At 39.9% G+C, this 21375-nt stretch overlaps 2 protein-coding genes and 2 long non-coding RNA genes across 4 annotated transcripts; 1 reads left to right on the top strand and 3 right to left on the bottom strand.

Annotated features, from left to right (window-relative positions):
* Positions 1-48: 48 nt before the first annotated feature.
* On the top strand, positions 49-1213 carry LOC147497969 (uncharacterized). The gene is made up of 2 exons (XR_015195340.1): positions 49-502; positions 766-1213. It is a non-coding gene; the product is annotated as an uncharacterized LOC147497969 (long non-coding RNA).
* Positions 663-8253, bottom strand: LOC147497970 (uncharacterized). Its single transcript, XR_015195341.1, has 2 exons — positions 8160-8253; positions 663-1076 (listed from the first exon to the last, which is right to left on the bottom strand). It is a non-coding gene; the product is annotated as an uncharacterized LOC147497970 (long non-coding RNA).
* Positions 8254-8397: 144 nt separating this feature from the next.
* LOC147497971 (SH3/FCH domain protein) lies at positions 8398-16775 on the bottom strand. Its single transcript, XM_086560201.1, has 4 exons — positions 16617-16775; positions 16440-16522; positions 16255-16345; positions 8398-8709 (listed from the first exon to the last, which is right to left on the bottom strand). Exons 1-4 carry the CDS (start codon positions 16646-16648, stop codon positions 8679-8681), a joined length of 237 nt encoding a protein of 78 aa, XP_086416327.1. The 5' UTR covers positions 16649-16775; the 3' UTR covers positions 8398-8678.
* A 1859-nt stretch (positions 16776-18634) lies between these two features.
* Positions 18635-19105, bottom strand: LOC147497972 (uncharacterized). The gene has a single exon (XM_086563076.1). The coding sequence runs from the start codon at positions 19103-19105 to the stop codon at positions 18635-18637; it is 471 nt and encodes a 156-aa protein (XP_086419202.1).
* Between the last annotated feature and the right edge of the window lie 2270 nt (positions 19106-21375).

Consider the following 21375-nt stretch of genomic DNA (forward strand, 5'->3'; position numbering starts at 1 on the left):
TTTTATCCCAACCCTGATGAAGGGCACAAGGTTTTGTCCCTACTGGCTACTGCCATTTTTAAATGTCATTATCTTAACCGACTTCATAAAATGGTGATCCTTGTCCTGAACTTTAAATTATACCGGCTAGAAAGAATTAGGGTACAAGAATTATTCCAGACTTCTTTGGATTTAACTTTTATTTTATTTTTTGAATGTATTTACAACGGTCATGCAATGGAACGGTTATGATCTCAATCACAGGTATTTGCTGAACTTAGGTTTTGATCTACAGTTTTGCAATGCCTCACTCAAATTTCAGCTCCCAATGGTGCTCTTAGTTGAGCACAGATCTAAGGGTGTAATAACACGGTTACAAAGATTCATCTATTTATCCGGTTATAGAGAAACCGACTCTTCTAGAAAAATACAGAAAATGAAGGTTGGACAAAGTTTTGCTCACCCCTCACAATTCTCGAAGAGCCATTACTTGACAGTTCACAGGGAGCAGTTGTAACTTGTGGTAAGTATTTTGGTATAACTTAACTCGTTTATATTATTTTAGTACAGCAAGTCCTTAAAATCAAGAGGGATTGTTACTTTCCAATTATTATTATACGATCAGGGAAAATTATGAATTAAATATCTTCTCAATAAATATCTATACTAACAAAGTAACAATTAACAAAGACAGTAAATGAAGCCAAAAAGAAAAAGTGAATGCACTCGGTAATAGCAAAGTGAAATGAAAGTCGTTGTCGTCATACAGATAATTATGTTTTACAGGTACGCAGTACGCGATCTTCCGGATTCAAAGAATATGCTGGTATATCACATTCCGACGTCAACTCTCAGCTTGAATGCGTGTGACACGTCTAGTTATCTTCTTTCTTGGTCTACAGGAGCAAACCAAGTGGTAATGTTCTTACGATTTGTTTCTTCTGCATGGCCAAACACGAGTTCATCCAACGGAAAGCGCCAATCACCGAAAGCAACAACAGTTTGGCTCTATTCGCTTTCAGATCGAACTAGTTGGGATGTTGCATTCACAACATGTGGTACGTACTGAGGGTTGTTCTTCTTGGTTTTGATAGGACCTATGGTGTAATAAGAGAATTAAGATAGAAAAATGGATAGAGGCTTATTGAGGAGCCTTGACCTCCGGTTAACACAGTGTGCTAAAAGATATTAGATGATAACTTGTTTTCTTATTCATGACTTGGCTTTTCTTATATAGGCCTTGATTACAATATCTAGCGTACTCAACCCACCCAATAAGGAAAAGAAGTTACAACGTTCACTTCCAGAAGACTAGGTCTCCCACTTCTAAGTTTACTTCAACTAGGACTCAACAACTTCAAATACTCCTAAACTCTAGGAGTTACATAACTGCTGCTAGATGACTTATTGTAAATAATGATAATAATAAGGAAGTGATATAGATAGACACGTATCAACTCCCTTGTCCTCAAAAAACGGCCTTGTCCTCAAGGCCAAGATCAGGAAACTGGTTTTGTAGTGTATCAAAATCTTCCCAAGTAGCTTCTGCTGGAGATAACCCCTGCCAATGAATTAGAATCTCCTTCTTCTTCTTGCGCACTCGATAATCCAAAATTGCTTGTGGCTTGGGGTAAAGAGTATTTGCGAGGACTTTGTGCAATAGGAAGTTCGGTTTGACGAAATGTTTTCCCCCAATTTTTTTCTTGACAAAGGAAACATGGAACACCGGATGAATTCGGTACACAATCGGAAGTTCCAACTTGTAAGCAATCGCTCCAATTTTTTTATACTTTGAAAGGACCGTAGTACTTAGGAGAAAGTTTGAGATTTTTCCGCATGGGCCGGTGATGTTTGACGATATGGTTGAAGCTTTAGGTAAACCAGTCTCCTTCTACAAACTCTCTATCCGTGTGGTGACGATCATAAATCTTTTTCATGCGGGATTGGGCTTCCTTGAGTAGTCTCGCAAATCTTTAATAATCGATCTCGATCCATCGGTTGTCTTTCCACGAGAATCAACAACAGTCATTCCCTGAATGTATGACAAGATAAAAGTGGGTGGTGGTCGGCCATAAACAACTTGGAAAGGAGTAGTTTTAATAGCCGAGTGCCAACTAGTATTATAGCAATACTCACCCATGATAACCATTTAATCCACTCATCGGGTGAGAACTTGTGAAGCATCGCAAAAAGTACATCTCCACCGTTCGGTTCACCACCGGCTTTGGCCATCGGTTTGAGGGTGGTATCTTTGAACTATAATTAAAATCGGTTCCATTCCATTTAAATAACTTTCGACCAAAAGATACTTGTGAATGTTGGATCCCTATCACACATAACCGTCCATGGCATACCATGCGGCTTTTGAAAATATTATCAAAGAAAACTTCGTGCAACACCAATTGCGTGGTATGCGGATGTGACAAAGGAAGAAAGTGTGCATATTTAGAGGCGACTATCAACAACTACTAGAATAGTAGTTTTCCCATTAGAAATAAATGCACCATTAATGAAATCCATAGAGATGTCCTCCCATACGATTTGGAATAGGAAGTGGTCAAGCAACCACGTTGGAGCAAGTTGTTCCGATTTGTGGCGTTGACAAACATCCAAGCGACAATGAATCCCCTGATATGTCGTCTCATTCCTTTCCAATAAAAGTAGCTCGAACTCTTTGTAGAGTTTTTGATAGCCTTCATGGATGCTTGTTGTGAAACTGTCCTAGGATATCCTTAAGTAAAGAAGAATTTTCGGGTAGATAAATTCTCTCTTTAAAAAAAAAAAACTCCGACTTTGAAATTTCCATGGTCCTACCGCCGTCATCATTGATCGTTGAATGAGGTTTTGCAATACGGAATCGATCTTTACTTCCTCTTTGATAGCTTCTAACCCGGTGAGGAACGGGGCCGAGTAATAGCCGCAAGTTCACTTTTGTTCTTCTCATCTTGTGCCAAACCATTTCTTCTAGAAAGAGCATCGCCATTTGTATTTTCCTTTCCTTTTTGTATTCAATAACAAAATCAAATCCCATCGGTTTGTACAACCATCGTTCTTTGAGCTCTTGTAATAATTCTTTGGGACCACAAATATTTCAAGCTTTCTTGATCGGTTCGAACGATGAACTCTGTCGTCCCTAATAAATATGGGCGCCACTTTTGCCGCCAAGCGATTACCAATGCTAACATCTCCTTCTCATAAGTCGACATCAACAAATTCTTTCCTCAGTAATGCATGACTGTAAAAATGCTATAGGTCGGTCTTGCATTAGAACGGCACCAACACCAACCACTAGCATCACACTTTCGACTACAAACCGGTTGGCGAAGTCGGGTAAAGCTAATACCTGGAGCTTTTGTCATGGCTTCTTTTAAAGCGTGCAAATGCTTCTTCAAAGAATCGGTGTCCATACAAAAGAGTCCTTCTGTAACATTTTGGTAAGTGGACCGGCGATCTTACCGAAGTTTTGGACGAACTTGCGATAGTAACCAATCAACCCAAGGAAGCCTCTTAATGCCTTAGGCGTGGATGGTTTGGGCGAGTTTTCATCAACTGCAACTTTGTCCGGAATCCACCGCGACACCGGTAGCAGTAATTATATGACCGAGGTAATGCACCTCACTTTGACCGAATTGGCACTTCTCTCTTTTAACAAACAACCTGTGGGATCTTATTATAGCCAATGCAATCTGTAAATGCTGAAAGTGCTCCTCCCAAGACTTACTATATATAAGGATATCATCAAAAATACTAGAATGAATTTTCTCAAATGATCTTGAAATACCTCATTCATCAAAGCTTGGAATGTGGATTGCATTGGACAACCGAATGGCATTACTAAGAATTAAGTAATGACCATGATGAGTTCGAAAGGGAGTCTTTGATGTGTCATCAGCTACCACTCGAATTTGATAATAACCGCTTCGGAGATCAAGCTTTGTAAATATCTTTGCCCCATGTAGCTCATCTAATAATTCATCAATTACCGGTATAGGAAACCGATCCTTGATTGTGAGCTTGTTCAAAGCACGATAGTCAACACACATCGCCCGCGACCCATCATGTTTTTACCAAAATAACCGGTGAAGAATAAGGACTATTCTTTGGTTTTGATTACACTGTAGAGAGCATCTCGACCACTAGCCTCTCTATTTACGTTTTACGATAATGCGGATATCGATAAGGCGACCTGTGACCGGTTCACTACCCGCCATCAAGGGAATTACGTGATCTTGTTTTCGTGGAGGTGGTAAGCCGCCGGCTCATCAAATACATCCCGAAATGCCGTCAAAAATCTGCTTTGTGGGAGGGTGATAGCCAACCTTAAGCTTAGAACTGGAGTTCGATTGAGTATAATTGAAGCAATACTCCCTTCTTGCACCGCTTTGCTTCATGGCAAAACCGTAAAAGTCTCCAAGTAGTTTATTAGTGGGAGGATTTACACCTTGCAAGAGTATTTCTTTGTCCGCTACCTTAAACTTCATTTGTAATTTTGTGAAATCCCACGAATAGGACCAAATGTAATGCTGCCACCGAGTGCCTAACACAATATCATAGCCTTCTAGTGGAAGCAAATAAAAATCCACAAATAAAGGTACTCCTTGCAAATTTAACTTAACGTTTGTGCACTTACCTTTACTGGATAATTTATCACCAGAAGCCACTACAACTTCAAATTTTCCTCCTCGTTCAGGCTGTAGGCCTACCTTGCTAGCAAGAGTTTCACTAATAAAATTATGAGTACTTCCTGAGTCTACCAAAACAATAGTCGACACATACCCAATGCCACCCTTTATCCGCATTGTTTCTGGTGCCCGGGAACCCAAAATTGCATGCAAAGAAATCTCAGGCAACTCGCTCAAGACTTCATGAATAGTGTCGTCCTCATTCATAATTATATCACCGTCTTCTTCATCATAGCAACCTTCTATCACAAATAACTTCTTGCATCGATGCCCCGGAACAAATTTCTCATTACAATTATAGCACAACCCCTTAGTACGCCGCTCTTGTAATTCAGCTTGTGATAATCGCCGAACCGGAATACTAGCACCGCTGCTTGCAGTGTCTCTACTAGATAAAAAATTTCGCTTTGATTCCCCTGTTGGTACCGGGTCGCTTTGTGATGAATCTCGTGCTTCATACAAACGGGCCAACCCAATTCTTTGTAGATAATGAGTTCGGTCTTGCGGCAGAACATCGGTTCTAATCGAAGGGACGAACCCACTAACAAAGCAACTCACTTGTCGTTCTCTGCGGAAGATGCCCAACCTTTGCAAGCAATTGCTCAAACCGAGCTTGATATTCTTGTCTGAGATCCAACTTGTCGTAATTTAGCCGTGTCGCCCGAAAAAGTTAAGCTAAATGGATTGGGACCATAGCGAATAAACCGCGGCTAGTTCGAAGTCTTCCCATGTTATGACCGGCCATCTCCTCCTTCAAAATTTGGTACCACAGTTGAAGCGGGACCCTCAAAATGGAAAGCCGCCAAAGGACACCGCGGTCTTCTAGAGGAATGTGATTCATATGAAAAAACTCCTTCACCCCTGTATAACCAAATTTGCTTGGATCGCCTTCACCGTTATAACGCTGGAAAATCCAACTTCACAAACTTCGTAGCGTATGAATTGTTTGACCCATTGTATTGGAACTACCATTTCTTCCATACTCACCATTCCATGATATGGAAACTTCGAAATGTAACGGGAATTTTCTCCAACTTCTTTAGCGGTGAGCGGACATTCTATCCATCTGAGCATCCAATTTATCAAACATTTCGTTCATTCGGTTCATGAGATCCGATTGGCCAGTTGAGAGCTTATCCATAGCTTGCTCTAAGTGCTCTACCCGCTGGTCCATCCCTAAGCCCTGATACCAATTTGGTACGTACTGAGGGTTGTTCTTCTTGGTTTTGATAGGACCTATGGTGTAATAAGAGAATTAAGATAGAAAAATGGATAGAGGCTTATTGAGGAGCCTTGACCTCCGGTTAACACAGTGTGCTAAAAGATATTAGATGATAACTTGTTTTCTTATTCATGACTTGGCTTTTCTTATATAGGCCTTGATTACAATATCTAGCGTACTCAACCCACCCAATAAGGAAAAGAAGTTACAACGTTCACTTCCAGAAGACTAGGTCTCCCACTACTAAGTTTACTTCAACTAGGACTCAACAACTTCAAATACTCCTAAACTCTAGGAGTTACATAACTGCTGCTAGATGACTTATTGTAAATAATGATAATAATAAGGAAGTGATATAGATAGACACGTATCAACATGTGTATGACATTTTTAAGGGGCAAGTGACCCGAGAGTGGAAAACAACCATTGCAGTTCGGGTCTTGGATTTTTGGTAATAGTAGACAATGTTCTAAAAAGGCGGTGGGAGAGCGTCAAGGCTTTCTAGGCAGTACCTAGACGGACTAGACGCTAAGAGCGGTTTATTTTTTCTAATATATTTTATAATATATATAGTAATATACACTTTTATTATATAAAAAATGAAAAAAATTATTTACTATAATTCAAAAAATAAATACAAACAAAGATGTTTATTAAAAAAATGCACAATAGTTGAAGAAGATCAATTTCATATAAAAACATATTGTTTCCTATAGTGGCATATAATTTACATTGGCCTTTAGTTTTTTAAATTTATTCAAATCTTAAGCTAAGCAATTAAAATCGATTTTCGAAACTAATCGGTTGAGGAGCGATATGCAATTAATCGGTTAATCGGTGATTTAATCGGTTATATCGGATGTATATATTTAACGTTTTCAAAATATATAATAATATAATCATACCAAATATTTCTAAACAGTGATATGAGATACAATAAAAAATATCAAATTCTCATAATCACATCTAACTAGCTCAATTTTGAAGTACTACATATATGTCTAATACAAAAATTACGTTAAATATTTTAAGAAATAAAGGGATTGAGAAGCGATAATATTTATTAGAGAGATAATGCAATAATACAATAATTTGTATATTTAATTTTCATTAAGGAGAGAAAAATAAATAAACTCTTAGCTTTGTGTATTGATTGGGTTCTATTCTTATTAATACAGTTTAAGAATCCAATTCGTTAATTTTACATATTTTTTTAGATGGAGAACCGATATTTTCAATAATTTTTTTTTCTCGGTTTAGCGAGAAATCGGTCATCTCGACTGATTAATCGGTCAATTCAGTAATTAAATCGGTTCGGTGAGAAAAGTTAAAAATATGTAAAAACTAATCGGTTTACAAGCGATACGCGATTAATCGCCCAAGATATCCGATATTGATAGCATAGATATTAAGCCTACACGAGCTTTGATTTTCGACATTTAATCATTAAAAAAAAACTTGACTAGACCGCCTAGAGGCCGATTAGTCCGCCTAGCCCGCCTAATCGCTCTACCAATTTTTTAAACGATTTGAGCCTATGCGAGTGGGCACCACCTAAATCCTAGAGACCGCTTAGGGGCCGTCTGAAAATTATAGTACGTAGTACATAAAGAGACACCCAACCCAAATGCCCGGCCCAAGATGAGAAACAATTCAAAATATGGACTTCGATCTTAAAACCGGTGTAGCAAGCTTCAGTCGACAATAATGGCTAGCGAAAAAATAAGTTGACAATGATGGGAGGTTTAAGGGAGATACAGCCTTAGTTGTAAGCGAGCGAAGTGATCATATGTCAAAGCAAATTAAACAATTTAGTCCATGACACAAATACAGTATGTCAGTATCAGTTGCATTCACAACCGTAAAGAAGGTTTCCGACGGTGGACTAAAACCCTGGACACGCATATATGGACTTGGATAGTAACAATAAGGTTTAAAGTAGTGATTTAAAGAGTTGTTGCTCCAATGACCCAGCCATAACTTAATCTAAACTTTTTTTTCCCTTTCATAACTCATGCGACTAAAACATCAATGATCCTACACCGGAATCAGCAAACTTTCCTGCATTTTAACGTCAGACCCTTGCAAAGACACTTGAATCGATTAAACTTCTTAAGATATCCTTCAATAATTAAAGAGGTGGACCGAGTGAACTGATGTTAGTGTTCACATGGTCAATCTGAGGACTGCGGACCAACAAGATGAATTTGGCATATATCTTAAATGTAAAGTTGTAAACTAATCTTAACTTTCATGACCAGGCAAAAAGAAAATACCTGAAGGAATTCATTCGATTTTGCTTAAGTGCATTTATATTGTTACATGTGTCCTATTGAGCATCGGTCAGGATCCAGATACTCTGCAAAACCGACTCATTTCTTTAACGGTTTTTTAAAACCAGTTAGTAGACATTCAAAGACAAATCTATTAAAAAACAACACCCTAAAACTAAGTTCTAGAATTCTTCTAGTAGAAAACGAAAATCGGATTTAAATATATATCTAGGATGTACTATATACGAATCTCCTGTAAATTTTCCATAGATAAGCATTTCAAACAAATGACAGTAACTATTTCTCATTACATTAGTACTTGGGAACTGACACTTTATTAAATACAAAACTGCAGTCTCATTCCATATGAAGAAATGACAAGAATGGAATATTAACCCAAGATCTAATAAGAAACTCTTCATATCTGACCTCAAACCACAAAGGTGATTTAGTGTAGCTTTGCAAACATAAAAAAGTTGTATCAGAGGAACCATATGCCTATCTCAAACAGCTTTGGTATATTCACTTGCTCTCAACATCATAAAGGTCAGTTCTGAAAGTACAATCAAGGAACACTCCAAATACAAAAGGTGGCCAGAGACGATTAATTTTAAAAGAAATACTAAAAACACTAACTATACAGATATGTTTCGTGTTTACCTATGCAGCATTTTGTCAATTCTACTATTGACAAAATCCTATATTCAGAATAGAGAAGTCCAGTCTTGCGAAAAATACTATGTCACAAGTGAAGCCTTCTTAAATAACATGAATAAACTACAGAGGGTTCATCTTCAGGAAAGGTAGGGAGAAACAAAACAAAACACATTCTGCAAACAAGTTAATAGCTACTGCTTTCAACGTATGTATATATGCAAGGCCAAAATAGTATTTGAACTGCCGGGGAAAGTAAATATCCTGTCATGCTATTGAAAAAAGGAATAAAAAAATGAATACTTCCTTCATAAAGGATTATGAACCCTCTCCTTAACAGCTTCGTAAGAATGGTAAGAACTACAACTGAATAATATTGATTCTATAAATTTAGGAAGTGTATGATTGCACTAGGGATTCTTTCGCAATTCACTTTTACCATGGATACTTTTCTAGTGCAATCAAAGACGCCCTAATAATAGTTAGATAATACAATGTATGACAAAAACTTGGAAACAAGCCTCAGACAACAATAATGGAGGACTATAAAACCAAGAAATGGGGTGCAAGAAATTTTTGTCTAGATAGAGTTTTGTTGAATTAATACACCAAATTACCAACTCTAATTACTACAATGAAACTCTAGACTAAGCTAGTTACAGAAAAGGATACAATACCTTTACTACAAAGTACAACGTATTTTATATTTTTTGAACATTTAGAAAGAAAAAGAAGCAAATATGCATATTTTACAACCAAAGAGTGTTTAATTTTTGTTGGATGTTCCACCCGACCACCCCTAAACAAATGAACACTTTGTCCTCTACAATATACCATATTGGAAATGAGAACAAAATTTTGGTGCTACCTGGACAACAATTTTATAGCAAGAAGTTTTAAAGAGCCATGACATCATTATTCAAAAATAAAAGATCCTAAAACAGACTTGGCAAGGGGTTCCTCCATTATGGAGACTCATAAATGGAATAAGAAAACCTAATAGATTGGGACTCAAGTTTTTCCCACTATGGGGGTAAACATAACAAATCCAGCCGATGCTAGTGTCGCACCCAATTACCGCGACCTCTGACTTTACTCGTATTCCTACTCTATTTTGGATCGGCTACACCAATTAGGTTGCCTACGTACCCATTTCGGGATCAAGCCGTCGTAGTTCACCTTCCTCTCTCCTCTTCTCTTCTCTTCCTTTTTATATCCCTCTCTTAGGTTTACTTCATGGGCTACAGTGTAGTCTTGGGCCCACTCTCTTGGCCCAATACATACTGTGGTCTGGACCCTATCTCTTGGCCCAATACATGCTATGGTCCATCTATGAAAACGGCTACTACATTTGCCCTCTCTCGGGTTCGGCGGCGATGACGACGGTGGGCCCAAAACGTCTCTAAACTTCCTTGTCTCTCTCTCTCTGAACTCTAGATATTCGCAGTATCCTGAGACTGTATGCAGTCTTCTTCTCCTCAGGACGTTTCATATCCATGTACTCTGCTACAAGATCGTATGTCTGTAAAGTACTCAGTACCTATTCTCTTTGTCCGCGTACTCTTGAACTTTGCAACTTTGCACTCTCATCTTTCTTGACTCTGTGACTTTGTTGGCCGCAAATTGCATTATAATTCTCCCCTCGTCTCGCTCTTCCTTCACCACTACTTACCCGAGTTCTCCAACCTCAGCCGATAAACTATGTGTATCTCAAATCTCCGTAGGTTTCTGTTATATGTAGGTGCATTACATCTCTTCTAACCCCTTTCATTGATTACACTTTTTCTATCTTTCTAGCCTCTTTGCTATGGTTCTTTCTGCAAACCTCCAATAGTTCTGCGACCGTCAGCTGTAAATAAACTCTACTCCGCAATCCCTCTTTCGATAGTCTGGGACTGAAGAAGTCTTACTTTCACGGTGTTTTCTTTGCTAAACGTCCTTGGTTGCGTGACCCAAAATCCTCATTCTTTTTCTACTATTAGCTCTCCTTACAAAATTCACTACCATTCCTCGAAAAGTCTCTTTCCCTTGGCACTCCCTCTTCTACATCAATCATCATGTCCGCGAAGTGTCTCAATCCATCGGTTCTCGTTCATATAACTCATTAGCGTATCCACGAAGGGTCTCATCCCTTTTGCTCTCACTCTTCAAACTCAATCCTCATGCCAACAAAGTGTCTCAACCCAGTTATCCACTCTTCTCTACAAAACTCACTACCATGGCAACGGAACGCCTCAACCCAGCCACCAGCTCTCCTTCTCGGAACTCATTACCATGTCCGCAGAGTGTCTCACCTCAGCCACCATCTCTCCTTCATAGAACTCACTACTATGTCCGCGGAGTGTCTCACCCTTTCGTAGAACTCAGCATTGTATCCGCGCAAGGTCTCATCCCTTTTGCTCTCACTCTTCAAACTCGACATTTTGTCCGCAAAAGGTCTCATCCCCTTCGCCCTTACTCAAAGAACTCGACATCATGTCCGCGAAGGGTCTCATCCCCTCTATTCCTCTTTTGTAGAACTCAATAGTATTGTTCCTTCTGGATATGTTGCTTGATCCCAACTGCAATTTGGAACTCCGGCTAGCGGAGGGCTCATCCCCCACCCCCACCCCCAACCCCCCCCCCCCAACTGTCTCTACTCAAAAGTGGAGTCTGTTGAGGGGCAACTAAGTTTGCCCCCAAATTTGACTCGGATCTCATGTCCGCGGATGGCTCTTCCCCCCCGCTGTCTCTGCTTTGGAGTGGAGTCTAATGAGGGGCAACTCAGTTTGCCCCCAAGCTTGATTCGGATCTCATGTCCGCGGAGGGCTCATCCCCCGTTGCCTCTCGCTTTGGAATGGAGTCCGATGAGGGCAACCTCGGCTTGCCCCCAAGCTTGATTCGGATCTCATGCCCCCCGGTTGTCTATCTCTAGAGTGGAGTCTGATGAGGGGAAACTCAGTTTGCCCCCAAGCTTGATTCGGATCTTATATCCGCAGAGGGCTCATCCCCCCCTCACTGCCTCTCGGAATGGAGTCGATGAAGGCGGCTCGGCTTGCCCCCAAGCTTGATTTATATCTCACGTCCGCGGAGGGCTCCTCCCCCCGTTGTCTATGCTCTGGAGTGGAGTCTGATGAGGGGCAACTCAATTTGCCCCCAAGCTTGATTCGGATCTCATGTCCACAGAGGGCTCATCCCCCCCACTATCTCTGCTCTAGAATGGATTCTGATGAGGAGCAACTCAGCTTGCCCCCAAACTTGATTCGGATCTCATGTCCGCGGATGACTCATTCTCCCTGCTGTTTCTGCTCTGGAATAGAGTCTGATGAGGGACAACTCAGCTTGCCCCCAAGCTTGATTCGGATCTCATGTCTGCGGAGGGCTCCTCCCCCCGTTGTCCATGCTATGGAGTGGAGTCTGATGAGGGGCAACTCAGCTTGCCCCCAAGCTTGATTCGGACACAGCGCGGTCCACAAAGGGCTCATCCCTCTCGTTCTCTGGCTTAGAGACAGCTCATTTTGCTCCAAGCTTGATTCGGACATAGCGGTCCACGAAGGGCTCATCCCCCCCATTCTCTGGCTTAGAGGCAGCTCATGTTGCCCCAAGCTTGATTCGGACACAGCGGTCCACGAAGGGCTCATCCTCCCGTTCTCTGGCTTAGAGGCAGCTCATTTTGCCCCAAGCTTGATTCGGACACAACGGTCAATGAAGGGCTCATCCCCCCGTTCTCTGGCTTAGAGTCAGCTCATTTTGCCCCAAGCTTGATTCGGACACAGCAGTCCACGAAGGGCTCATCCTCCCGTTCTCTGGCTTAGAGGCAGCTCATTTTGCCCCAAGCTTGATTTGGACACAGCGATCCACGAGAGGCTCATCCCCCCGCTCTCTAGGCCACTCATTTTGCCCCAAACTTGATTCGGACACAGCGATTCACGAAGGACACATCCCCCCGTTCTCTGGCTTAGAGGCAGCTCATTTCTATCTGTCACGGTATGTCTTTACATCTCTTCTGTAATCATCTTACCATTTGTATTCGGACGCTCCAATCCGTCGATCTTAGTCCCAAACTCTAGATCTCTGTTCCTCTGGATTTCCAAATGATTCGTTGCATGCCTTTCGCCTTCATATCACTATGTAACCTTCATGAAGGATTCCCTTTTTCACATGCACCCAAAACAAACATCGTTAAGCGCGTTTCGCCAAACATTCCTCATGCACTTACTTCGGCCGTGAAACACAACCATGATTTCTTCGGACTTTATGTGGAAGCCAAGGTTCAATCTCCAATTCATACAAATAACTACACCGTCGTCCCAATTGATCAAGATAATTTGTGAACTGGTTTGGTACTTTAATCCAAACAAAGTCCAAGTGAGGTCCCAAACACACAAACTAAGAAATTTGTTCACAAGCATCATAATAAAACTTATCTTTCATCACTAGAAAAGGTGTCCAGATGTGAGACTCGGTATTGAAGCCGAATCGTGACCGCACCCAACGATTCCAGCAGGCGAATGCGAGGCAAAAAATGAGCACCCGACTGCGAAGTTTGGTCCCTTCCTTGACACCAAACCGAGTGTCTCTTATAAACGAATTCCACCAATGTCGAATATAAGAGGGTTGACTACCTCAATTGTTCACCCTGAACTGGAGAGGGAAATATGCCACAATAGTTGGGCTTCACCCCGTATGTAATCAATTCTGTAGTTTCTTTTGAGACAGGGATGACAGAACCATCCTCCTTTTCTGGATATTATCAGATGACGATAAACAGTCCTGTCAGAAACACCAACATCATAACCGAACATTAAACCACCAGCAGCAACCATTATACAAGAAATAATAACAATCGGTGTTATCTTCGCTTCAAACTCAATTCCTCCTCCATGATTTGAAGAAAATCCACCACCCGCCATTACTTCACTTCAAGAAAACTAGCTCAATCAAATCTTCTCTCTCAGAGAGAATGAAGAATGAAGAATGGAAAATGAGGAAAATCCCTGTCTAGCACACATAAAAAAGAAGACTTGTCACTTGTGGAAGCTGAACAATGAAATGAAATGAGAGTGGGGGATCAAAGGGAGTTTGTGCTCAAGACAGTATATCGCCAGAGAAGAGAGATATCAATGAGAGAGATAATTGAGTTGAGAGATTCCAACTCATTCCTGGGGCTGTAACAGTCCACTGGTTGACCAACTTGCTTCGTCCTCCCCCACCAAATATCTCTGATTTGCTTCTACCATTTTTGCACATTATTGTTCGATGTCTCATATCACCGCCCTGGAAGTGGAGAAACTGAGCTTCGCAAGGAAACTGAAATCAACTATCTCGATCTTTTTCTAGTATTTGCTGCGGAACATGGTATTAGTGGTAATTGCCCACCATCTTCGCCTCATCTACTGCCTCTTTCCCCACAGACGGTGCCATTTGTCGCACCCAATTACCGCGACCTCTGACTTTACTCGTATTCCCGCTCTATTTTGATAGGTTGCACCAATTAGGTTGCTTACGTACCCATTTCGGGATCAAACCGCCGTAGTTCACCTCCCTCTCTCCTCTTCTCTTCTCTTCTCTTCCTTTTTATATCCCTCTCATAGGTTTACTTCATGGGCCCACTCTCTTGGCCCAATACATACCGTGGTCTGGATCCCATCTCTTGGCCCAATACATGCTATGGTCTATCTATGAAAACGGCTACTACAGCTAGCACTATACAAGTGCCTTTTATACGTGATGTTCAACTGAGATTAATCTTTCATGAAATGGACTTCAGCCGCATCCCTAACATCCATAATTCCTCGCCAGCATCGTGGTGCAGGATCCATTCCCTCCAGAAGTGACTCAACATGAAATTTCGGCTAAAAAATCAAAACAATTAAAAACTTCCCAAGAATTTAAAATTCACATTTTAGGCACGAAAACCCACCTACTTGAATAAAATGCTAGGTGGTTGACTACATTGGCTAGATTTTCACAACTTCTACATTGTCGAAAATGCCACGTGTTACTCTTCATTGAAAATTTCACCACCCCAAACAAATGGGCCGTCGGAATAAGAGTGAAATTTGAGCAACATTGGAAAACTATACAGCAACAATATTTTCAGAACCTTAGCTTTGCTAATAGAGATGCATGCGTTGTTTTCAACGCACTGTCACAAAGTCATAACTTCTGCAACATCACTCGTTTGATCAATCGAAGGATATGCAGCAATAGCCACTTCAAGCATTGCTATCTTCTACTACCTGTGACTGTGATCATAGACTTTGTTTTCCCCGCATTCACTACGATGTCCAATGATTGGGTGCGAGTTGAATCAAATGCACATTCTTACGAGGTGCCAAAACATGCACTTGACAGGGTATTCCATCTGTTATAGGTGTTCAGCATGCTTTCACATGCGATTATGGATGTTATCATGTTAGGAGAGTGGCTGAAGTCCATTTCATGAGAAATGAACCACAGAAGAACATCGCGTATAATTGGCAAAGTGCTAACAATGGCTGGATTTATTGAGTCTACCCCATAATGGGAAGACCATGTGTCTCAAGATATTAGGTTTTCTTGTTTCCATTTATGAGTCCCCATAATGGTAGGAACCAGGGTTGCATCTGGTTTAGGATCTTTTAATTTTGAAGTATGATGGCCCCTTAAAACTTTTGGTTATAAGAATTGCTTTTCACTCTCGTTTCTAATACGATATCTTCTATTCCATTTGCTTTCATGAATACACTTTGAGGACAAAGCACCCATTTGTTTGGGTTGGGATTAGAAACATCTAGCAAAATCTAGCAAAAATTAGACACTTTTAAGTTGCAGACTATGCATATTTGCTTCTATTTCTTTTAAAAAATTTCAAAAAATGAAAAATGTTGTACTTCGTACTAAAGGTCTCACTCTAGAAATATCATTGTAGACATTCGAGTTAGGATTAATTTCCAAGAAACAAACAATAAGGGAAAAACGAATCACATTGCCAAAACCATGTCAATATTTAACCTTGTTAAAACCTACAATTTCAAAAGCAAATACAAGTTCTCTAAAACACCAAAAAAACTGCTAAAAAACTTATAGTAAATTGCCAAAACATTAAACACCATTATATTCCCCTACCCACATGGTAGATACTAAAACAAACACCATTAATAAGTTTGAAGAAGCCCAAGGTTTCTAACCCCAAATCTACCCACATATGTTTTTGGTAAAACGGGAGAGACTCTCCAAATCCACAGACAAAAACGTTTATGGAATTACAGGAAACAGTTTCCCCATTCCCATGTAAGCAGTTTATTCAGCAATAACAATTACCATATTCTAGTTAAAAGAAAAAATATTCAGATACGAACAACAAAAAGTAATTCTCGAAGTCCAAAGTAATACTAGAAAAACAAAATGATGTGATCAAAAAAAAAAATCAAATTCCAACAACAAAAAGAACAATAACCAATAATACCAATTAAAAGGATACATCAAGTAGAAACCATGAAACAAACCACCAGCCAAGACAGCAGTAAACAATCGATCCCTGACAACTGGGTTTCTACGAAAAGCAATCCGGACTGAAACACAAACACACAAGAAAATAAGTACAACCCAATGCTTAAAAGTCCTAGCTAGCATGCAAAACCCAAAATCAAGAAAAAGAAGGCTTACTGAGAGGAAGAGCAGGTGCATAAATAAGGGGAAGCAGGAATTTGAAAGGGGGACTTCTTTTTGGTCTCATTACAACGCCCTCTCTTCAACAACATATCAAACAACCAAAAATAAGTTTTAATTATGATGACCATAAATAAATTAACAAATAGTAACAAGGTTGATTAGTGAGCTTACCCATTGGAGATATCAGATTGTGATGATGCCATGTCAAAAAACTAAACCAACTTGCTTTTTTTTTTTTGTACTTCAAAAAGTTTGGTGAAGTTGCCAAACCTGGCTTGCCAATCGAAAAAAAAGCGTTGCAAACCTGGCTCTACTATTTCACGCAAGGACTTGGTTTTTAAGCCCAAGAAGTCAAGAGTTCGATTGGGCATTGTTTTTCTTATGAGCCCATCTAACCCATGCATCTCACGAAGAACTATTTATAAGAAAGGGCCCAAAAGAAGTAGCCATCTTCTTTATATACATACTAGATTTTGGACCCGGGCATGCGCCCGGGATCTATTAAATAATTTGTGTGCTGAAAAGGCTTTCCAAAATGTCTTACACAAATTTTTGAATTAGAATATATTTTTATTAAAAATAAACCAAAATACGTTAATGACCAGCGATTATGGTGCATAAGTATTTGGAAACTAAGGGATCAAATTGAGATAGTATCTTCACTTTGTGGTTTAGGATATTAATCCGTAACTTTCAAATAGAATTATCTTAAACTCGATCTAACTTGTATAATAGTTTTCTTAGATTTATGGTGATTTAGCGGCAAATTTTCAAATCAGAATATATTTTTATTAAAAATAAACCGAAATACATTAATGAGCAGCGATTATAGTGCATAAGTACTTGAAAACTAAGGGATCAAATTGAGATAGCCTATTCACTTTGTGGTTTAGGATATTAATCCGTAATTTTCAAATATAATTATCTTAAACTCGATCTAACTTATATAATAGTTTTATTAGATTTATGGTGATTTGGCGGCAAATTTTCGAATCATAATATATTTTTATTGAAAATAAACCGAAATACGTTAATGCGCAGCGATAATAGTGCATAAGTACTTGGAAACTAATAGATCAAATTAAGATAGCATATTCACTTTGTGGTTTAGCATATTAATCTGTAATTTTCAAATGGAATTATCTTAAACTCGATCTAGCTTGTATAATAGTTTTATTAAATTTATGGTGATTTAGCGGTAAATCATCACCGTTCGACTTACGTACTAATGTATACAATTAATTATGTTTCCTTTATATACTAAATCTCTTTTCAAGAGTCCTATAAGAGTCCTAATTAATTATGTTTTCTGTTTCTTAATCTATACAAATCCAAACAAAGAATAATAAGGATTACAGGAGAGACTCTTTTCTTCAAGAGTCCTAATTAATTATGTTTTCTGCTCCTAATATATACACATCCAAACAAAGAATAATAAAGATTACATGAGAGACTCTATTCAAATCAGGAGGAAAAAATTGTTGATAAAAAAGCTAGAGAAACAAGCTGCGAGAAAAAAACTAAATAAGAACTAAAAGTCCCAATTCTTGAACTTTTAAGTATCCCATATTCTCGAGTTCTTCAATTTACAACTATTGTACTGATTTCAAAAGTCTTCTTTCTCTACATCCCCAGTATGTGCTGATTTCAAAAGTCTTCTTTCTTTTGATTTGTATTTACCATAAAGTTTAGAGTGTTAAGGGAGAAGGTAATGCAGGTCTAACATTAGTACGTTTGACTGTGACTTCCGAGATTGACAAACCATACACTTTACGTATATATACCAACCCTAACTATTTATCAACTCAGTCTACTTCCTCATCTAGGGAGAAGGTTAAGTTATTTATTTTAGTCGTCACTATCTATATATTATCCACATATTTTAGTATGTTCCATAAAAACGTTAGTAAGTGGATTTACAGCTTTAAACCTTACATGTGTAGTTTTGGAGCTTTGAACTTCTCTTTCATATAAGCAATTCTTGATCAATAAAATTTTCCAAGTAACTATTTTCACTCACCTAATCCTCATCTACTGGCTGTATTTTATATAATGTGTTTAAGACTTATATTTCCTTTTTCTGTAGTTATTAGCATGTTTTTTTTTTTGCTAAGGGTAATTGTATTAAAAAGAAAATTTTTGAAGTACAAAGAATAGATATGATTGATAGTCAATCACTATCTCAAAGCTCAGCTTACAAATCTATAGTACGTGGTGTTCATATCCTCAATTATATGCACGAATGCAGGCCTGCCATCCCACCACTTCTTCTCTCCCTTTGCCAAGTGTGCTGCTTCTTTGGAACAGATGTCCGCACCAAAGTTAACCTCACGCCAAGTGTTAGTCGCAATGATCCATTCTGCAAGTCCTTTCACTTTGTCCCAAGCTTCTGCTCGAATCTGCCAATGTACCTGATCATTTTGAAAAGATTTCACAGCCGCAGTAGAGTCGGATTCCACCCAGATATATTTACATCCCAGTTCCACTGCTTTTGAAATGCCCTCCACTATCGCAAAACTCTCCGCTATAAAGTTAGTGGCAATGCCCATACCTCCAATATATGCACCAATAACCTTGCCGGTACTGTCTCGAAGAAGCGTGCCCCAACCTGAAATTCCCTGGTTACCTCGTGAACAGCCATCAGCGTTCACTTTAATCATGGTACTTGAAACATGACAGACCTTATGCTCGACTTCTTGCTGCCATATAAGACCCCATTTCTATTTCTCCAAACAGCAACCAAACAAGTGATTGCAGCTGCCCTCCATAGATCTTGTACGAGAGGGCTTTCATTTCGACACTTTATTAACATATCCTCCAGATTTGCAATCTTCGTGTGGTGTTGCATGTTCTTTGCTATGAGCTCCCAGCACCTTTGTGCAAACATACATTCAAATAGAAGATGGTCTTACGTTTCCTCAGCCTCTGTACAAATGCAACAGCGAGACGCCAACTGAAAATTCCTCGCCTTTAGTTTCTCGTCTGTATGCATGGCCCCATTAATTATTTTCCATCCTATCCCATGCGTCCTTGGCAACACCTCAGCTGACCAGAGAAACTTGGTCCACAGCGGCCCATTGTCCCTCTCTTTTATTGCCTCATGTGCCGAGCTTACCGAGAACAAGCCATTGGTGGATTGGCGCCATACTCTTCTGTCTTCTCTGTGCTGATCCGGGAGCTGCAGCTGACTTAAATCCACCCCAAGGCTGTTAAGAATTTGTTTCAGGGAGTCCGGGAACTTCCATTGTTTCCCCTGAATGCAAGCACTAAGTGGTGCTTTGAGTTTCTGCAGAAGCCTTTTGTCCTGGATATGGTTTCCGATGATCACCTCCCCTATCCAGTTATCCCTCCATAAACTTATGTTCTCTCCTTTCCCAATGATCCACCCTTGATGCGTATCCATCTCTCTGAGAGCCCATTGTAGACCGGTCCACACTGTAGATTTCTTATGGCTCGACCAACCCCCCGATTTGTTCCTGTATTTTCCATTCATGAACTTTGACCAATCCGAAGTGTCGTTCAATAAACTCCAGGCAAGTTTCATGAGCATCGATAGGTTTATATCTCTGAGCTTACGGAGGCCCAGTCCACCGTTTTCCTCTGGCCGACAAACCTTTTGCCATTTTACTGTGATGAATTTCCTCTCCGATGGGCTGCCACTCCAAATGAAATTTCTGATATATAATACCCTCGCATTCTTTAATCACCGACACTAGCCATTTGTAAATATCCATGTTATGTACCAGTATGCTATTGAGAACCTGCTTAGCCAGAACCACTCGACCCTTGAAGGATAGCATCTTTCCCACCCAACCGGCTGCCTTTTTCCTGATCTTGTCGACCATAGGCGCTAACGTTGCTCTTGTAACCCTGCCCATAGTTAAGGGAACACCCAAATATCTTTCCGGTAGGAAACCCTCTTTTATGCCCATGATATCCTCAATGTCTTGCTTCCTTCTATGTGCCATTGGACTCAAGAAAATCTTGCATTTAGCTTTGCTTATTAGCTGCCCCGAAGCCAACTGATAGGAGTCTAGAAGCTCCATGAGATTAATGAGCTGCCTCCTTCTTGCATTACAGAAGATAAATATATCATCAGCGAACATAAGATGTGTAGGGTTGGAGTAATTACTTTGTATCACCATTCTCTGAATTTTCCTGTTCACGCAAAGCCATTCCAGCCCCTTACTCAGACAATCCTCAGTGAAGGCAAAAAGTATCTGCGAAAGTGGGTCTCTTTGCCTGAGCCCTCTCTCCGCTGTGAAACACCCAATCGGACCTCCATTCAAAAGAATCGAAATGGTATTATTCGTTACAGCTCCCTGAATCCACCCTATCAGTTTCTCATCAAACCCCATTCTCTGCATAACTGCCCAAAGAAATTTCCAATCCAGAGTATCAAAGGCCTGCGAAATATCCAGCTTGATGCCTATATTTCCACCTCGTCTCCTGACATGTAGCTTATTGACGAGCTCAGAAGCCAACCCCACAGCTTGAGAAGAGTTCCGATTAGCAATGAACCCATATTGTTCTTTTGTGACGATCCTCTGAGCGAGAGTATTTAGCCTTGAAGCCAAGATTTTTGTAATGACCTTGAACCAGAAGTTTGCCAAACATATCGGTCTGAATCTATCCAACTTATTCGCACCCTTTTATTTTGGGATCATTACCAAGAAGTTTGCATTAAAGCTTCGCGGAATACGACTTCTGATGAAAATATATTGTACCGCCCTGGCCATGTCCAACCCCACTACATCCCAGAAAGTCTGAAAGAAGTGACCTGTGAAACCATCCGGCCCAGGAGAGCTATCTGGGTTCAAATAAAAAACTACCTTCTTTATTTCCCCCAGAGAGGGCAACCGAGTCAAGCTCACATTATCCTCGTCAGTCACAGACCTTGGCAAAAACTTGATAAGGTCGTCATCCGTCG

The sequence above is a fragment of the Coptis chinensis genome, chromosome 5, assembly GCF_015680905.1.
Source record: "Coptis chinensis isolate HL-2020 chromosome 5, ASM1568090v1, whole genome shotgun sequence".
Taxonomy (NCBI): Eukaryota; Viridiplantae; Streptophyta; class Magnoliopsida; order Ranunculales; family Ranunculaceae; genus Coptis; species Coptis chinensis.